We start from the raw sequence: 19643 nt of genomic DNA on the forward strand, positions 1-19643 counted from the left end.
ACAGGCGAGCTTGTTTTTCCTTATTTGCATTACAGTGCATAGGTCTGTTATCTACCCTAGTAAGGTTGACACAAGACTAGAAGCATTTTAAGAGTCTTTCTCTACCACAACCTACCTATTTCCAGTGGTGGTAATGAGAAATTTCACAAAATATAGTCTCTGCAGAGGTAGGTATGCATTGGTCTAAGTTAAGCCCCGAGTATGAATCGAGCGGCTGGAAGCAATGGGCTTCGAGGTTGCCTGTTGGATATTTTCTGTCTTGTAATTGTTCAGGTTGCCTTCATCTACTGTTGGATGCAGAAGCTCTCCTGCCATTGGCCAAACTTTGCCTACGAACTGGATAAGGTCGATTTGACCTTATATTAGCCTCAATCCTGATTCAATGGACAAGTACCACTATGATGAATGCGTAGCGCAATGATTTAAAAATATTTTGCTATACTTTTGGCCGATTAGTTAATTACCTACTGTTTTTTTTTTAATATTGTCTCCAAATGAAATGTTAGAGGTGAAGTCAAATGAACATGCATGTGAGGAGTTGTAGTATGCCACAGAAGCAGTTGGACATTGCGTGGGGATTGCGGCCCAGCTGTTTTCAAATCACTTTCTGTGGAGACCCACAGTTGGTGCAGGGAAGGTGGCATTTCAAGAACTGCTATTCATTTTTGTGGACTGGAACACAGGCAATTGATTCACTCATTTTATCATAATGAAATGTAATACATGTGCAGGATAGGGATTGTGTTTTGCTAGCCGTGTGAAAATGCCTACAAATACTAGACATCACAGGGTGTTAGACGGAAATGCTTGAATCAGTCTGAGCCGCTGGTAAGTGTATCTGAGCACATTTTACTTCTTGACTGACTGAAATGTCCCTGCTGGGACATGCCAGGGCTGGTTCCATAATCGTTCCCAGTCTGTAATGGAGGCAAATCTTTTCAAGCTCTTGGGCCACTATCTAAAACGCCATCCCAACACACTCCCAGCATCAGCAAAACATCCTGTGATTCTCGACAAATCACTTAATTTCCCGACCCCGTGGCTAAAATGCAATGCAATGTACCTCTTTGATATCTGGAAATGGGGGAGGAGCGGAGTCATGGCATGTGTTAATGTCTGGGCTGAAGGCCGGGACCGCCCCCCGGGAATGCAGGTGGTTTTACCTGTGTGATCTGGGCATAAATGAGCTCAAAATGGGTCCAAGTGCTGTGCAACGTATCCTGTAATCGAAAAAGTTGTAATTGGATGTAAATATTTTTTATTTATTTATGAAGATGAATCTGTTAGATAAAAGTGTGCCATTTGCTGTGGCCTGATAATATGATAATGCCTTAAGAATTCTAATTTTTGTTTGATAATGCTTGATTACAAATGTTTGTTTTGATTTTATGCTTTCTGTTTATCAACATGACCTGTATGTATGAAGAGCGCTTGCCGTTATGTCATTCATTTTGTTGAGTTGGAAGGGGGCGGGATCCATAACTGGGAGCCTCCTGGGCCTATGAACTCCTACACTTCACTGTAGAATTGAAGCTCATCTCTTTTGTGGAAATCCCATCGTTCAAGACCTAGCTCCTTCTATCTGAGGCCTGTATAAAAGACAGAACTCGGCCGAATATGCTAATATTTTCCTTGTAGACCACCAGTTGTTTCCTACTGTCCTATACAGCACCCTGTTCCTTCCCAGCTAGGATTGTCATACCAAAATGCATGACATACGAACACACAAACACACGCATTACCTTAAAGACCAATGGAGGGGTTTTTGGCCTTAGTAGCTGCAAGTGGTTTGTACGATTGAACAATTTCCGTCCATCTCTTGCTCGCTGTCCACAAATCCTCCAGTCAATTCAGTTCATATTGCGCTCTGTACAACTCTCACAAACAAATATTTACCTGAACAAAATTAGCCTGAGGCGCAAAAGTAATGCAGGACAAACATCCCTAAAACCGGTTCGGGTTGGAGGAGGTTTGGATGCTGCGTGGGCAGAAGAGACTGAACGAGTAAAGGAATGTTTTCCATATGGCATGCTTCCTGACAATGTCTGGCACAGGTGAAAACAAGAAAGACGTGTGCGGCAGGAAGGTACGTTGATGTTGGCATTCATGCTCGAGTTCCTGTTACATGGCTGTCCCTGAGATTAGCTATAACTGTTATGGACTACCAGAAGGGCTGCAATGCCATACTTATAGCTGATTATGCCTATATAAATTCAAAACAATGGTACAATGAATAAACACTGTTCTGTTGCAGTCAACTGGCCTCCCCTCATGAGACCCACACCAAGGCTAAGGAATATGTAACTATGTGTCCCAGAATGCTTCTCTGCAGGCTGAAAAACAAGACTGGCTGAAAGCCACTGTCACAATCTGAAGAAAATGGACATCTATACATGCCTCTTCCCAGAAAAAAAATTGATGAGGCCGCTTGTGCTGACCGCGTTAGCTGTTTGTTACCAAAATACTTGTGTTCAATGCCAAAACTTAAAGTGGGCTTCAGGTGAGCCCATTGCTTATTGTTGTGGGGTTGTTTATCAAGCTCATTTCCTTTCTTCTTATTCAATTGCTTTCATTCCTTTTATTGTGTTTGACGTTCCCCTGGAGCATAGGTTTTTATTACAGTGTTTCTGATTGGATGAGTTATATCCTTCCATTGCTTACAATCGGGGAACTACTTTTCTCTTTCTCTTTTAACACTCTATTGGAGTGCATGTGTTATTTCTTCTCTCCTCTTTGTGTACTTGTTTTACATTTTTTTCCTCTTTCTGCTGTGCCTTTCACCCCGACTCTTCCTCGTGCTTTTAATCTTTTATTTTTAGCACTCCATAGGAGCATATATTCCTTTGCTTTCCCCTATCCGTTCACTCACATATTCACCGCCCTTCTTGCCTCTGCTTATCCTTTGCTTTCCTGTTCCTCTCCAGTCTTAGCTTGATTTTTAATTTGTTTCTATTTTTATTTGTAAAGTTATTTTTTCTAATCTGCGGGCTCGGAAGCTGTACTGCCACCAGATCACTCACTTCTTATATTTTTGTTTTCGAGCGAAGGTTTTTTTTCTTTAATATACTGCTTGAAAATGGCTGCCTAACATTTTTGAACAATAAATGAAACTTAAAACCAGAGTCCAAAATGACACTATAGCCTCCGAATGCTAGCGCAAGGATTATGTCACAAAGTAAAAAGAACAGATGATGAACAGAATGCTGTATTAATCAAACATTCACCCCCTGTCACAGATCTGGGTTAAATCCATCCTTTTTTTTTGCACGCCACGCCATTCCAGTTTAGACCCAGCCAAATGCAAATCAGTCTTGACCATCCAGTCTGAACTGCCAGGCTGGTCTTCCCTGGACCAGAAACAAGCATCCAATGGCAGCCATCTTGGTATGTTTTTTGTTTAAGAAAGGACTCTGATTAGATTTGTCATGGGCACCTCGTTGGTGAGTTCATGAAGCCCACACCCACCAACCTGGTTGGTGGCATGCTTCATCATCGGGCCCACCCAGTGACACCTAATGTGTCCCGGGTGTGCTGCGACGCCTGATTACAGCGGAGCTGGTATTTTACTGAGAGTGCAGTGTGAGGTGTAAAATGAAGTGTGAGTTAAAACGGCTTGGCGAGGGTCCCAGTACCCGAGGGTAAATTAAATTTTAATAACTGGGCCCCCGTCAGCGGTTAAAATAAGGCTTGGGGATGTTTAAGGGAGGCGAGTTACTACCTCCTACATCCATCAGTTGGTCGACATGTTTCAGCCAGTGCCTTAAACTAAATCTGGCTTTCCTCAGGACCTTTTTAAAAATAGAGTGTAGTGCAGGTTAAAAAGGAGTGTAATAAGTGTTTCTACCGGAGTACGAGGACGGTGCAACAGGTACAAGGAAGCTCTGACTAGAAAAGCTGGTCAACCCCTCACCGCTTCACTCCTGGAAGCATTGGCTGCAAAATCTAAGCGATTATATGAGAAGGGAATCCCCCTCTCACACTTAGAGAAACACCTTAGTGTTAACTCACACTTCATTTTACACCTCACACTGCACTCTCAGTAAAATACCAGCTCCGCTGTAATCAGGCGTCGTAGCACACCCGGGACACATTAGGTGTCACTGGGTGGGCCTAATGATGAAGCATGCCACCAACCAGGTTGGTGGGTGAGGGCTTCATGAACTCACCAACGAGGTGCCCATGACAAATCTAATCAGAGTCCTAACAATATTGGTCATATTTAAGATAGTCTCTTTTGATAACACATATAAACTACGGGGACTCGGACTAGCTTTCTAGTCCTCTCTCTCTCTTGATACGCGCATTTTGTTTGAGAAAACCTGTTCCAGAATGGCTGCTGGAGCATCATGACGCATACATTGCGGCACACCAGTTTCCATTTGTTTTTTTTTGTTTAGTCCAGCATGTGCAAAGGCATTAGCTTGGCACTTGCATTAAAAAAGCAAGACCTATTGGCTTTGCCAATGTCTTTTTCTTGTATATGATATGATTAATAGCTTCATGTACATAAATTCTTTGTGGTCCTGATAGCTGTTTATAGAGGATTCCTCAAAGATAACTAATGACCATTGTCCATTAATAATACTGATGTTTGATGTAGGTGACATGACTTAAAAAATTAAAATGTGGCACACCATTATTGGTCACAACTACAAGTTACCCTTTATGTACTTTTTACATGATATGCTATGTTTAAAAAAAAAATCTACTTTGGTCAGATTTAAATCTGAAATTAACAGAAATGTCCATTCCTGTGAATGAGTATTTTGATAATAATATCCATAAAGATTCAGTAATCTGCATAGGATTTGTGGCTCCAGTACAGCCTTCTAAAATGAAGCGGGGCCCATTCTCCAATGATCTCTTATCAAACCTAACCCCATCTGAAAGGTACCTCAAGCAAACGCGTTCTCGTTCCCCCTTGACGGTAATCTGAGACTTTCCCGTTACATGAGGCTCTTAACAAAAGGTTGTAATTCCACCACTTTTGTCCAGGGGCGTACTATTTTACAGTGTGCATACTGATGCGTGCAAGGGCTCTGAAAGCGCGCAGTACTTCTTCATCACAGTACTTTGTGAGAGACCGACCTCGTGAAATATATGCCTGCAGCCGTCCGACGTGGATTCCTGTTTCTTTTTGCCACCTCTCCCCCCCTACTCGTACTACAACTTGGTACGTTCTGGGTTTCCTCTACAATGCCTTATGCTAATCGAGTGACATCAGCACTAAATACACCGTGAGTGGCTGCTGATTGAATTACACCCCGGCAGGAAGGGCTGGGGAGGTGTGCGCGCGGGGAGCTCTGAGGCGAGAGCACGAGCGCAAGGCAGGCACACCTCTCAGCAGCATGCTCTAGAAGCTTTTTTCTAAAATATACATATGTGTACATAGTATTTATTTATTTTTGTATTGCTGCACCCTTCCCCCTGCCCGGACTGTGAAGAGCATGCTGCTGCAGCATTGATTGATTTGCACAAAGCTCGCCTCCCCGTGTCACATTTTGAAGCGCGCGCTGTGTTTGCAGAAGGCTGAAGAGTCTCCCCGGGGAAGGTCCGAGGAAGCCGGTGGCCGCGCGCGCCGCGAGCAGCTTGTGTCCGTGCATGCCACCCTCGCGACATCTGTCCTAAATGGAATTACAGCGGGCGACCAGCATGCCCGGGCCCATGTCCCCAGCCTACACCGCCCAGGTCCCCTACAACTACAACCAGCTGGAGGGGCGCTTCAAGCAGCTGCAAGGTGAGTTGCACGCCCGCCGCTTTGTTGTCGGCGTTGCTATGGCACAGGGAGCGGGCGCCTCGGCTGCGTGATGTCTTTGCATGCGCATTCTATAGATTGGAATTAATTCAGTGGTGATTTTATGAGCGCAGATCTGTAGAAGGCAAGTGAACATTTGTGGAGAATTGCTCTGTGTGAGAGCGGGTGTGTAGATAGATAATGCTGCTTACGCATATACTTGTGTTGTGTGTGCACATACATAATGCTGTACTTGGAGTATAAATATGTTATGGAATGCATACAGAGCGAGCGCATACCACTGTCTGCCTATGTGATGCCCCACTGCCCAGAGCTGAACCACCGTAGCCTAAGGCGTGCACAACAATGGCCTTGGTCTGTCAGATGGGTGCGGTTCAGGGGGTTGTCCTCTTTTATTCACCATCCAGTGTTTGGTTGTCTTTGATTTTACAGTCGCGAAGTTTTTGTGATGGGCTATATTAGCGCCACAGGGCGTGCCCCATCATCAGATTTGTCTGTGAAGTGTGACGGTGGGGTGTTTTGTGGAATTTTAGAGCAAACTGTCCACAAAAAAACAAATACAATGTTTGTTGTCTATGCTGGCAAAGCCAAGTGGATGCATTTTATAGACATTTAAACACATTTCAAGATCCAGAAAAGTATGGTTTACCAGGCCATCTACAACGTGCATCTTCTCTGGCAATTTCCATGCAGCTGTGTATACCCCATCTTCACATGACAGTGCATTTGCGCAACCGAGCGGGAAGGGCCTTGTGCAACGATGTTTGTATTTCGCGGTTATTGTAATTTCTAGTCTCTCTGCGTGTTTATCATTTTTGTTGCATGCACCATCACCACAAATGTGATTCCACCCCGAGAGCAGAGCAAAGAACATTGGCGAGTGTGTTCCGTGTCTGTTTATTTTTTACTCACTTCCTACTTATCCCGTCCAATAAAAGCAGGCAGGACCTTTCAGTACATGCCGTGTATATTGAACGGTGTAACACCACATTGTTTGTCTGTGTGGAAATGGTCCTACGTTAATTGCGTGAAGTGAATATCTTCAAAGGGTCATAACGAGCGAACAACATCTAGTTTTTTTTACATCTGTTGTCCCTTTTGACGTACATTGATTGACAACAGATTTAATCGCCATGGAACTTTAAATGAATAGTCGATGAGTCGTCCACATTGCCTCCCCCCTTGCACCCCTTCGCCTTTGGCAGCGCTCAGACGGACCTGAACAAGGCCGGTTTTGTTTGGAAAAATGTTACTTCCCCGGGAATTCTGTGTAGGGCTGTTTACATCGGATGAAAGCTAGGCTCCAGCCAGGCAGAACGCATTCGCGGAGTTAGTTCCTCTGCAGCGCTTGTGTTAAGCAGACATGTGGATTTATTTTATATATATATTTCCTGGAAGCTACATACATGTGCCTGTTTGTAGAAATACATCACAGGGTGGGGGCTCAGATCGGCTCTCAGCAGTTGACTTGGGCAGGGGGGTGGATAATGGAAAGCAGAGGGGCGTTGCGGGGAGCAGCCGCGCAGTCACCCGTTCATAACAAAAGGCCCCGATGCTCCCTGCAGGGGAGTCGGGCTGTTTGGGAAGGAGCGCTGACAGAGATGCTGCACGGGGTGGGGCGAGGCGACAGGAAATGTTTTCTCTTTAGTCCTTCGCCCCCTGCGGCTATGGTAATCTGCATATTAACATATAGGACTTGTTACCTCACTAATGCATTTCTTTAACCGCCTTACCAGAGGCTTCCCAGGGAAACGCGGTCAAGGTGTTTTTTTGAGTGTTGGGGGAGGCGAGGGGGCGGGGTGGCAGGCCCTCAAGTCAAGATGGACTAATTTGGTGTCGACATCTTGTGGTTTCTGTGGTCTGAAGCTCAGTGTCCTGTCGTGAACTTTCACTGCTCGTTTGACACAAGTGGTCATTACATTTTGTAGCCTTTTCTGCACTCCCTTCTGGTTGTGCTTGGGAGTGTCCACAGAGGCGATTGTGTTTCACTTTTTAGCACACTCCATAGTTCTGGGGGTAGTTGCTCTTATTAAGTCACGAGGTCTTCTCCAACGTGCCCACGCCTGGGCATATTTTAAGCTATAATCCCCCCTCCCCCCCATTGGTTTATTATCTCAATTGACCCCCACCACAAACACCATACACTTGCAGCCCTTAAGCTTTAAAGATGTATTTGTAATAGTTTTTGTTCAGGACAATTTTAAGATGATTTAAATCCAATACTATGAGCAGAACATACTTAAACAGACTAGGTAAAAAATTCAATTGAGAACCAGGTTCCAGTGAAGAGTAGTTTTAGAGAGTGATCCATTGTTCAGTCTGGTCTGATACCTCAACAGTGCTCCATGCTTTCATGCAATAAATGTGCTTTAAAAGGCTGCAAGGGCTTGCGCCGGCTTTTGCGGAGGTTAACACACGCTGTTGTCAGCGCACAGATTTCTCTCGATGTCCACACACATAGTCAGTCACACATCGTCAGTCCTGGGGTCAAGCATCAGATGGAGGGTGGTGCCTTGTCACGCTTCAAGTTCGGTCTTGAGACCCAATGTGTACAATTGGTACCCGTCTACCAGCCATGTTCTACTACTCCATTAGAGGCTCTTCTGAATGATGCCTTTTATTTGCCGGCAGGCGAGAATCGGCAGTCGCAGAGAGTTCCAGATTCCCTGCTTTACCCTAAGGATGCCAGACTTCAGTAGGCTACAGAACTCATCTCACCCACCAAGATCTTATCCAGGATTTGTTGAGGGCAGCACCTTTTCCAATTGTGATGACAGATGCTTAGTTGTCCAAGGCAAACACAGCAAATTGTATGCATGATTTGTATTGGCCGAGCCTAGCAAAATGGCAGCGGGTTGCTCTTAAGGGTCAAAGGCAAGTATACATCATTGCTAGATATGGGCCACACCCTGTTGGGTATCGATCCAACTCGCTGCTCTACAGCTGTGACTAATGTGCGCAAGTGGGAGGCCTTTTTGATCTCAGTGCTGATTTGATTCCACCACATCTCTTGAAGCGGTGGACATGATTAGACAGAAAAAGAAAAACACAAGGAAGGTCACACTGAAACCTAGCCCAATGTCAGACTCTCATTTATTTCTCTAAAGTACACCTTTATTGTGCTTGAGTGACTCCTGACAATGGCTGCTTTTCCTTAGTTGTTTGTGTGCAGTTGTTTTTTTGTTGTTGTTAAAAGCCATCAGTATAATTATTTTGTGAGGCATGGTAGGAGGAACAATTCTGACTGTGCAACAAGAAGGTATGATCAGAGGCTAGATTCTTGCACACTCCAGCATACATTGCGAAATGTATTTCTCATTTTTGGTTTTGTGTTTTTTTGTGCAAAGTATTTGGAATGAACCAAACTACTGAAAGCACAAGAACTGGGACGTTTACTTTTGGGTAGAAAGTCAAATTCTTCGAATGCTCAAGATGTTGCATGTTTTTTCTTGACCCACAGTGTCAATTTCTCATTCTCGGCGTCTAGGACGCTTATTACTACCATATGCTCGGCATATTAAGTAATAATAATAAAAAGCTTTGCAACTCTTGCTATTGAAACTCTCACAGGAACTGCTAATTAAAAACTGTTGCAGTGTCTTGGATGAAGGAACAGCAGGAAAAGGATACTGCACCTTTGTACTCGGGACTCTCACTTTTGGAACATCTGGATGGTGTTATTAAACCCAGCGCGATTTCTGCTTTAGAAAACATTGACAATGGGCTAGCGGGTCTTTGTGGCAAATGGTGAGGGATATCAATCTGTGCCCTGCCAAGAAACCTCGCTTTGGGCCTCAAATGAGGCTTTTAGGGAGAGACATAAGCGATGAAAGAGCGAGAATGTAGGGTAAACGTTCATGACTTCATTGGCAATGGGACGCCTCATATAACAGTGTTGTTAGTTCATCACCTACCCCATGATAGCCATTTCACTTGAACTCTCAACAAGAGCAGGGATCTTTTTGTTCTCTTTATCCCCTGTTTTATGGAGAGCGCATGTGAGCAAGGAGCTACCTACAATGAAAAGCCTTCCTTAACCCCTTGGCTGCGGCGGTAATTCCTCCGCGGCACTAGGGGGGAGGGGGACCCCGCGGCGCTGCCATGCTCGTGACGGAACCACTACGTCACGAGCCGCGGTGGCGCTGTGCTTGTGACGGAATGGTTCCGTCACGGCCCCGCCCGCCTAATAGAACGCTCAGCTCAGGCGCGTAACCAGCGCCGCACAGGCGCTGCGGCTGGGCCGTGACGGAACCATTCCGTCACCAGCACAGCACCACCGTGGCTCGTGACTGAATGGTTCTGTCACAAGCATGCAAGGGGCTAAGACAGTGACAATAAGCGATTGGGTGCTATAAACCACTTCTTTTTCTCCATTAGTTAAGGTTGTGACCGTCATGATTAAACATTTACCTCAGAGGGTACCTAGTTAAATGTCCTATTGGAGCAGAACCTGTTTTAGCCATCGGTTCACAGGGGTTCAAGTGGCATCTAATACTTGCTGTCAACGTTCAAGACCACTACAGCTTTGGAAAGCGTTAGGTGAAAGGAAGTGACACAGCAGCAGTCTTCTTCCCCTGCCTCCATACTTACTCTGTTTTACCTCTGTACAGCCAGTGGTGTTTGGGTGGCAGAGCTTGTCCTATGGGGTATGAAAATTAACTTGCTGTGTTTCTTCTGCTCTTGATTCCTTTGTCATTACGGTACTAGCCTTCTAGCAAGGCAAAGTTTCCATCCGTTGAGCCCACTCAAGTTCCTGATGGCACCGGTTGCTCCATTATTTCAAATTGTCAGTGGATGCCTAAGCCAGAAGTGCTCTCTGTTGTCTGAAAGTTAGAAATAATGGAAAGCTAGGCTAGGTTACTGGTCTTCTGGCTTGCTTTGTGGGATGTATCATTACATGGCCTTCAACATGCTAGAACTCTAAACGGTTAGAAATAAGTAGCAGTGAAGTGTCTTTTCACCACTGATGGAACTTTCTCCAAACAAGTCCTGCATGGAACAATTACTTATCTGATTTGTGGACATTAAAGTTGAGAACTGCTTTGCATCTATGTACATCATTTTCTGTGAAGAGATGTAGAAAGTAAACATTTTTTTTACCTGCAATTTTTGAATCTTTTGCAAGTTAGAACATGGTATGTAATTCACCAGAGCTTTGCCCATCTCCCTCCACTAACTTCCTTTTTCACTGTGACGGGTCAGGCAAGGTGGGCTTCGATTCCATCTCTTTGGTTCCTCCCTCAACTCGTCGAGCACACGTTTGTCCAATAGAGTATCTTTCAGTTGTGCACAGATAACGGATGCATGTTTATACTCGACTCAGTGGTACTTATTTTGACAACCTCAGAAGCATGAGGGGGCTGAGTGAACAAACCTTTTACCATAGGGTGAGATCCAAGCAGGGAATGCATTAATGCACCTAGCCGCCAGGCCCAGTGTTCGTGTCTTCCATCGCCTGCGGTGCTTTGATGCCAATCCTCCAGGGTGACCTTGTTTTTTTCGCTGACCGGGACCAACAACATGCTACACATTATTCATATCTATCATTGCAGACTAGTTATGGGAACCACAGTTATCTCCTTCCATGACTAAAGTAGCTATAGCTTGCCTGAGGAGAGAAGATTCTGATATCTCAGTCTGGCCTACAGTGCATTGGTTACCTGTACCAGCCACATAATCTTTAAGGACTTCTGTTGAGTTTACAACTGTATCTCGAAAACAATTCCATCTAACTTCCTACTCAGATCAGCAGACGATAACCTTATAGACTTTTGCCCCAAACTGGTGAACTCCTGCCTGCAGCCTGATATCAAAGGCTTTGGTACCAGTGGACAGTATCAAGAGGTAGTTGGTTGTGGTGTGCACTATACTCTGTCCTCCTGTAGCCCTCCATGTCTAACAGCACACAAGGATCTGTTCCATCACCCTGCTAGGGTAAACAGCGTTTACCACAAATCATTTTCCCCGCAGGGAATCACAACGCGGTCGTTACAACAACCGCGTTGTGATTCCACATACCATTAGTCCGCAAGTCGGAACATCGACTTGCGGAGGGGGGTGGGGGGAGGTGTTGGATTTAAAATCTAACACCTTCCCTAGTGTCCGCACTGACTGGAGTTGGAATAGTAAATTATACTATTCCAACTTCCAGCACCCACCCTCCGCAAGTCGTTGTTCAGACTTGCGGAGTAAAGGTATGCGGAATCACAACGCGGTCATTGTGACGACCGCGTTGTGATTCCCTGCGGGGAAAATGAATGCGGGAAAGGAACATATATTCCCCTGCTGGAACACACATTGCTTACAAATGCTGCAGATACTCCTACAGCAACTCTGATAGCATGCAACTTTGAGATGAAACGCTGCTGCAGTTCCCTTGTACGTATCACTGCATCCTTGTACAAATGCAGGTACTTGGGAAAGAAATATAGCTGAGAGGTATGCCTGTAAACAAGGAAATATGTTGTGTTTCCAGAAATAATTCTTAGCCACAAATCCTTTCGACAAGATTGTGTTGTGCAGTGCCCACTACAATCCAGTGAACTTTAGTTTTACCCTTTTCTTCTCGATGCAGCATAGATGCTAAAATGCAGCAATTGCATAACCATATTTTCAGATCATTCCACACGACTGGACTTCCATGAGCACCTCCTCCAGTTCTTCAGTCATATCTTATTTATTATTTTGTGTTTAATACTTGGACAGTGAGAACTGGATAGTATTTGCTCTGACGTGTGACATTGATTCCGACTTGAGGTCATGCTGGTGGGAGAGTACTTTCTGAAACAAAGGCTCTTGTGCAGAAGTCGCCGGAGCCGTGCTTGCCTGTGATGAGTGCATCCATTGTGAGGAATGTCTACTGTAGCCAAACTAATATTAACCAGTCTTCATGGAGCTGCTGAATGCCCCTCTGTTTCTCTTGGAGACAGCAAAGTTGAACTAAAGAGTCTTTCAGTTTTTCGAAGAGACTGCACTTTTTTAAGATCAAATATAGCCACAATGGCCAAGTGGCGCTCGTCTAGATTTTCATGGTCCTGTGAAAGGTCCGGCTTATTAAGTTCTTTTTCGTTTCCTGAAGCTATACAACTGCAAAATTGGATCATTTGATGGCCGTCACCCATCATAAGAGGGCCACGCAGATGATAGTCTTTACTGGTTTCCATTGTAGATGTTTCCACCCAAGAGCATTTCAACGTTACTTGATTGCGCAAAGGGTTTCTACACTGCAGGCAGGAAAATGCAAAGTGGATTAGGCATAGCATAAAAGATAATGATGCAAACCAAATGTGTGACTGACTTTCGCATTACAGATTTCATTTCAAACAAAAAGGCTCCTCTCTGGAGGCTGGTGAGAGGATAGTGTGTTCATAACCAAATTGAAAAAAACACAGTTGATGGACAGAATGTAGAACAATGTCATACATTCACCCCAGTACAAGGATCTGGGCCTAAATCCATCGTTTTTTTGCACTCCACACCACCCTGGGTTAGACACTGGCTATATGCAAATCAGCAGTGTCTAACCCAGGGTGGTGTGGAGTGCAAAAAAACGATGGATTTAGGCCCAGATCCTTGTACTGTGGTGAATGTATGACATTGTTCTACATTCTGTCCATCAACTGTGTTTTTTGCAATTTTCACCCCGAGTGGGCTGGGTATGCTCAGACGTGAGTCCCAGGCTCTCCACACCACTGGAGTCAAGCTATCCAGGCTGAATGAAGGCTGATAGCCAGAAACCGGTCCTTGGATGCTTGATTCCGGTCTGGGAAAGATATGGCTTGGTAGTTCGGACTGGACTGTTCCCATGAGGCACAGGGTCAGAGCTGATTTGCATATAGCCAGTGTCTAACCCATGGTGGTGTGGAGTGCAAAAAAACTATGGATTTAGGCCCAGATCCTTGTACTGGGGTGAATGTATGACATTGTTCTACATTCTGTCCATCAACTGTGTTTTTTGCATAACCAAATTGAAGCATAACTGATTTGCAAATTATAGTTTTTGAATTATCTCATCAATGTGTAATTTTAATACACACCATTGATTAAGCCTACATTGTGTTGTGATGAAGATGGTTAGTCTGCGCGTTGAACTGGTTAATAACAGTACCAGCTACACCCAATCAGTAATCATGGTTTTACAAAGGTGCTGTAAACTGGTCTGCATGATCCTGTGAAAGGGGAGGTGTAAATCTTACATTTTTGTGTAATACGTACAACTGATATTTAGCTTGCTTCTGAGTGTCCATCCTTTTTTACGACAAACTTGGACAGAAGGAGGTAAAGTTTATGCATTTGGTCATGCTTTTGGTCAAATAGGGAAGCTAAAATAGATTTCAGGTCTCCAATGCCACACCTTGTCCCTCTGAACACTAGTGCTAAGATCACCTTGCCGCAAGAAAAGACCAAGGGGATTACAAGTGTAGTTGGAAACAAGGAGCGTGTTCAAAACCTATTTTCGGTCTTTGTGCTATTAGCTGCATATCGCATGTCTGCTTTAAGTCCTGTTCTTGGGATTTCTCCAGTTCATGTTCTTGTGTATTGTATCCGCTTTTCTCTAATCTGAGCCACATTTTTTCTCACAGCGAGGCATTACTTGCATTTATCGGTGGATGACATTGGTTGAGTTTTGAGAGAATAGCCATAAAATCCGGGTTGGAATAGAATGACCTGGAAACATGGATAAAAACCGTACTGTCAGAGTGACATCGATAAACGTAAAAGGCGATTATCTGTTGAGGGGCATCACTGGTCTTTGAGTCAGAACTAGAGGCAACACGTTGTATTTAACGGTACTGGTACCGGGTAAGACACTTTTTAGTGCTCTCAATTACTTATTAGAGGTCTCATTAAACCTGGCTATGGTCACTTAGGCTTTGTCGGGGTGCAAGTGTCTTCGCATCGTCATGTAAATTAGTCATTGATTACAAGGTAAGGACATATCATCCGCTTTAAAGGGAGCACGGCATGTGAAAAGCATAGTTAAAAAAATCTTTTCAATAGGGGCAATTCAGGAAAATGGAAGTGAATCTGCACTCATGCGAAGGAAGCAGTCTGCTCCTGGAACAGACCTGACCATGATCAGTGAATTGCCCAAATCACTGAGAAATCGTAGCTTCCATGTTCTGCACCGAGGAGGGTCAACAAATTTGATTTAACTGATGATCTAGATTAATAATTTGAGGGGTCTAGCAGATAGAAAGTGCCCTTTGAAAATGTTGAACATTGTGAGGAAGTAAGACACAAACAGTGCAGTCTTTACTTTAATGTTTCATCTTCAAGCTAATACAGTGCCAATGTTTTCATAGCTTGGTCACACATCCTTGTATGAGTCTGAGTTATGTGAGAGATTCTTCACCTTGTGCCATGTTAGTCACACTCAGACTTCATATTGGGCCATAGTTCCCCACCGGGGAAGTGACTTCTGGTACCATCTGTGACCAGGCAGAGGTAGTCTCTCCCACCCCCACAGGGAAAAATTCCATATCTAGGTATCGTCAGCATGTTAGTGGCTTAAGAGTCCAAGGCTTGATTAACATGTCTTGAGAGTCCATGCATCACAGTGGAATCCTACGGTCATGTATTTAGGCTCAGCCACCTATTGGAATATGAGTAAATGCTCCGACATATCCCAGTAGTCTGTGTTTGCGTAGCAGCATGGATGTTTCAGAGATAGACTGCTTTGGTGATTTCATTTTCAACTTGTGGTTACGTCAAACTGACTCAGAGTTACCACAGGGTACAACAACATAATTCCCTTGGCTCATGGATTTACAGAGTAGGTATGCATTGCACAGTTTGTTACCTTGCCTGCGCAGTTTAAAGTCCTGACTAGTCCTGGGGAAAGCTTGACCTGCAAGTATTTGTAGCAATGCCCTATGAGACCCTGCGCTCAACCAATGAGTTTTAATAATGACAAAGGGATTGCATTGCCTTGCAAGACTTTTCTCCATCTCTGCGGGGCTTACAAATGCTCACTGGCCATTCCTGGTGTGCACTCAAGCAAACTCTGAATCTTATAAAGATTCAGGTGATGGGGAGTTCATCTGAGGTTCACCCAAGTCTAGAATGAAGATGCACCATAGTTCTACTTCTGTGGTTACTATAGAAAACGATGGAAGCTTGTGCAAATCAGAGCAAAACTGTGTGATCATAGCTGTCCCTATACATCATTGGCCACCGGACTAAGAGGCATGACTGCCTCCGTTGACCATATACCTTCAGTAGGTTCCAGAACACTCTGTACCCAGCCTGAGTAGTACTTCTGACTAATAATTTTGTGGGTGTAGACCATGCTTGAGCAATGATCTGTTACGCATTCAGCCAAAGATTGCTGCCTCCCAGAAAATAAACTGCATTGACTGCTTTGTTTGGAAGCAGCCACAGGGCTTGCAGCTTCAGCCCATTTTACAGACTTTCGTCGGCATACCTAAAGCTTTGCAGATATTATGGTGTTTGAAACTGCCTCTGCCGCCTGTTAACTTGAAGTACACCATCGAGTGTCATTGAGTGCACAAATAGATGCACATTGAACCACTCTCCTTGGATGCCTCATGTCTGCGACATGTTGTGATTTACATAAGGGATGGGCCCTGAAGGCATTAAGGATTCTGATGGAGCATTGATGTGAGCTAAGCTGCAGTTTAACAGCCTTGCATAGAATTCTGCATTGCCCTGGTAAATTCCATCGGAGTGCTCTCACCAGGGCCAGGTGAAGTTCACAATGACTACCTAGTGGTTGCATCTGTTGTTTCCACAGCATAACTTATAATTTCCTTCTCATCCTTGGCTCTCCCTTCATGGGTGCAGCACAGAGCACAAGGATTGCTGTGCTGGCAATTCCGTCATCAGCGCTGTCTTTAAGGAAGGGGTCAGCATTCGGAAAAGGGAGACATTGGAAACAGAAGTCGACCCTTAAAAATCAAGTGCCTGAGTGTGGCTGCACCCTACCATTCAGCAGGACACCAGAACTGGTGTTGTACATCGTGCTGGGAAGGTGGCGTTGTTGGTGCTCAGTTCGTGAAGATTTGCCCTCTTATGTTGGAAAAAAGGCTTTTGCACTTGCATTAAAAAAAAAAAAGATTAAAATGGGGACCGGCGTAGACAAATATTTAAGGTGATGCTTATCTGTCTGGTTGCAGTTGTGAAAGGGTATATTTACATTTGCTTTTAATTTTAGCCAGAGTTATGTCCTTTCCAGAATGCTATTTTAACTCTAGAATAATGCGTCCTGGAAGTTGGCAGCTTTGAGGAGAAATGTACCGAAGCCTAGAGTATTTGAGGTCCATATGTAAGCCGGCCTCTTGGTAATGCCCACTTTTATGTTCGTGAAAAAGGCTCATGTGTGTTAGAACTTTCCACTGCGTGCAAAATGCTGCAGGGAAGGCTGCGATTTCCTTTGCAGTTTAAACAGTATATGTTTAGAGTTTAATGATTTCTCAAACATGGTTTTTAAACCACACATGAGAAAGTTTACTGGACACCTTCTATAGACGGGAAGTTGGGCCTCTTTGACCAACCGGCTGTGCTTCCTTCCTTCTCTGCTTTTCTGGTACTTTTACATCTTTGTTTTACTTCTTTGCATCCTTGTGGTAACTCCTCCAGGCACGGAGTGAATGTTCTGAGGGCGGCCCTAACCAAGTTTTTTTTGTAGAAATGGTCTGGCTTGGAGTACCTAACGAGTGTTTAACTTTACCTGCAGTCCTCAAGCAGTGCTTGAAATGGAAAACTATAAGTGCAAGGTAGTCTGTACCAGATTACCTGCTTGTTTATGAGAAGTGTTGGTACTCAACAATTAAAAGTATTACGTCTCTTTTGAGAAGTGCTGGTACTCTCCCTCGCAAAATAATAAAGTGCCAGTACTCCGTGCCTTACCGGCCCATTTTAAGCACTGGTCTTAAGCATTTAAATAGGGTTCTGCGCAGGTGGTATAAACACTTTTATTACTTGGAGAAAGTGTCTCAAAGCACTATCATGTACGACCATAACTGGTTGGCACTTGATAGTGGTTATAACTTAGAAACTTAATCGGAGATCCCTTTCTTGGGGGTCATTTAGAATACCCCCCTTTTGTGATAATTTCCATCGGCAGTGATAGGGCTTTAGCATATTTAAAGCTTTGGGGTTCATCCAGTGAAAAGCCGAAATTCAGTTTTACACAAAATAAAATGGCGAGACCTGTTATTACTTGTGTTATATTCAAGAGGTCCATATATTTGTAAAGCAGATTCATTCGTATTAAAACTGGAACTTGGCTTAAGCTGTCTGTACCTTTCTTGTGGGACATACTTTAGTGGTTCTAGGGCCTCTTGAAATGATCAAGATGCATGGGCGTGAATTTTGGAACGGGGAAACAAGGAACTGGGCCTCCCAAAATTAGCAGGCTGTATTCGAGTGATTTTTTTTAAGGCTCTGTGCCTGACACATTTGGTCTTTGGAGTTGCAGGCAGGCTGCTGGTCACTGCACACTGCCACTGTGTTAAGCCGGAATGTGTTGATTAGAGGTTGGTTTCACTGGGATGGTTGCTTGTGAGCAGTGCTTTGAGTCACTTATCTTTTATGAGCACCCAAATCTAGAGACAGATACAATGCTAAAGGTGGATAGAACCGAGGTCTGCATCTACCCCAGCATGTCACAGGAAGTGATACAGACAAGGGAGGCGAGCATGAGCTGCTGGATCCATAGTCTGCTCTGACCTTTGATTGAATGCGCTCGGTTGCCATGGAAAGGGTGTTCTCGTATAGAAATTGAATTCTGTTCTTCATCACCATTAATTAATAGGAGCTGCATCTTCTTTTGGCGGGAAGAAAAATGAATCTGTTGAAAACGATTTACATGGTAATAACTGCGACTCGCCCTTTGGCACTTGGTGGAATCGGAATGTGTTTATAGAAGCTGTCCCAATGCCATAGTTCATCTGCTACTCGAATGAAAGGCAAACCTTGTCGAAAGGGACCGCTCTGTTTGCTCTCTTGTTATCCGAGGGGCAGCATATGCAGATAAAAAGGATGCGCTACAGAATGGCCGTTTTAATCGATTGAATTGCGAGGCCCTATCTTGACCTCTGGACACTTTGCAATCTGGTGGCACTTCGTCTTCATCGTTCAGCTCTCTTCCACCTGTATGTGCCCCCGTGGACTGCCCAGTACCGAATGTGCAATAGTTGGCCAAATGTTCTTAATGTGGACAGGAAAAGATCCACGTAACCGTGGGAAGTTGCAGTGAAGGGAGGGAGCGCCCCTTTCCCACAGTGAATAGACTTTGCAGTTACAAAGAACAGCAAGCAGAGCGAGCAAAGTTCACTGCACACACAGGGCGACCTGGAACAACAAATAGGTCCGGGTACCAAAATAAGTGTCACCCATTAACAAGCTAAATAGCAACAAAAAAATGTGTCCTTATTTGCAAATCAGACCAGTTTGGAACTTGCAAAGACACGATGTATGGGTATTTTGCAAGGTATGTGAGAGTGAGACCGCATGGATTTGTGATTGCTGCAGGTAATGTTTTGTGGCAATGTCTGGGAACTCAACTGTAAAAACCGGCCCACCTGGCCAGAACATCGTCTCACACACTGCTAAAAATCCGGCCGACAAACAGATCAATGAGACCAGCCCATTGGGCACTGCCTAATTGCCCTGTGGACCAGTTCGATCCTGTGCACACATTGTGTATGTTGTAGCATACGTTTCATTATAAACATAGAAAGTGACCCGCAGTTAATCCCTATGACTGGATGAATGACCCCTTTCTGGCCTGTTGTTCCTGGATGGTATGGAAGACCACTCCATGCTTCACTTAATCGAGTCATGTCACACCACCATGTTTGCAAGGGGAGAAATCCCCTAGGGTTCATGCATATGTCCTCCATTTATTGTGCTGCGTACAAGG

The 19643-nt window shown here is 44.5% G+C and overlaps 1 protein-coding gene across 2 annotated transcripts in view; it reads left to right on the forward strand.

Annotated features, from left to right (window-relative positions):
* The window catches only part of SPTBN1 (spectrin beta, non-erythrocytic 1), a 503123-nt gene that overhangs the window by 162118 nt on the left and 321362 nt on the right, over positions 1-19643 (forward strand). The window contains exon 1 of one of the 2 annotated variants that reach the window (XM_078649482.1): positions 5248-5737. The exons of the other annotated variant lie outside the window; for it this stretch is intronic. Within the exon in view, the coding sequence (XP_078505608.1) occupies positions 5629-5737 (109 nt within the window). The 5' untranslated portion in view covers positions 5248-5628. Of the gene's footprint in view, positions 1-5247; positions 5738-19643 lie in introns of those variants that run through there. 2 annotated transcript variants of the gene reach the window in all.

Source organism: Lissotriton helveticus, chromosome 6, assembly GCF_964261635.1.
Source record: "Lissotriton helveticus chromosome 6, aLisHel1.1, whole genome shotgun sequence".
Taxonomy (NCBI): Eukaryota; Metazoa; Chordata; class Amphibia; order Caudata; family Salamandridae; genus Lissotriton; species Lissotriton helveticus.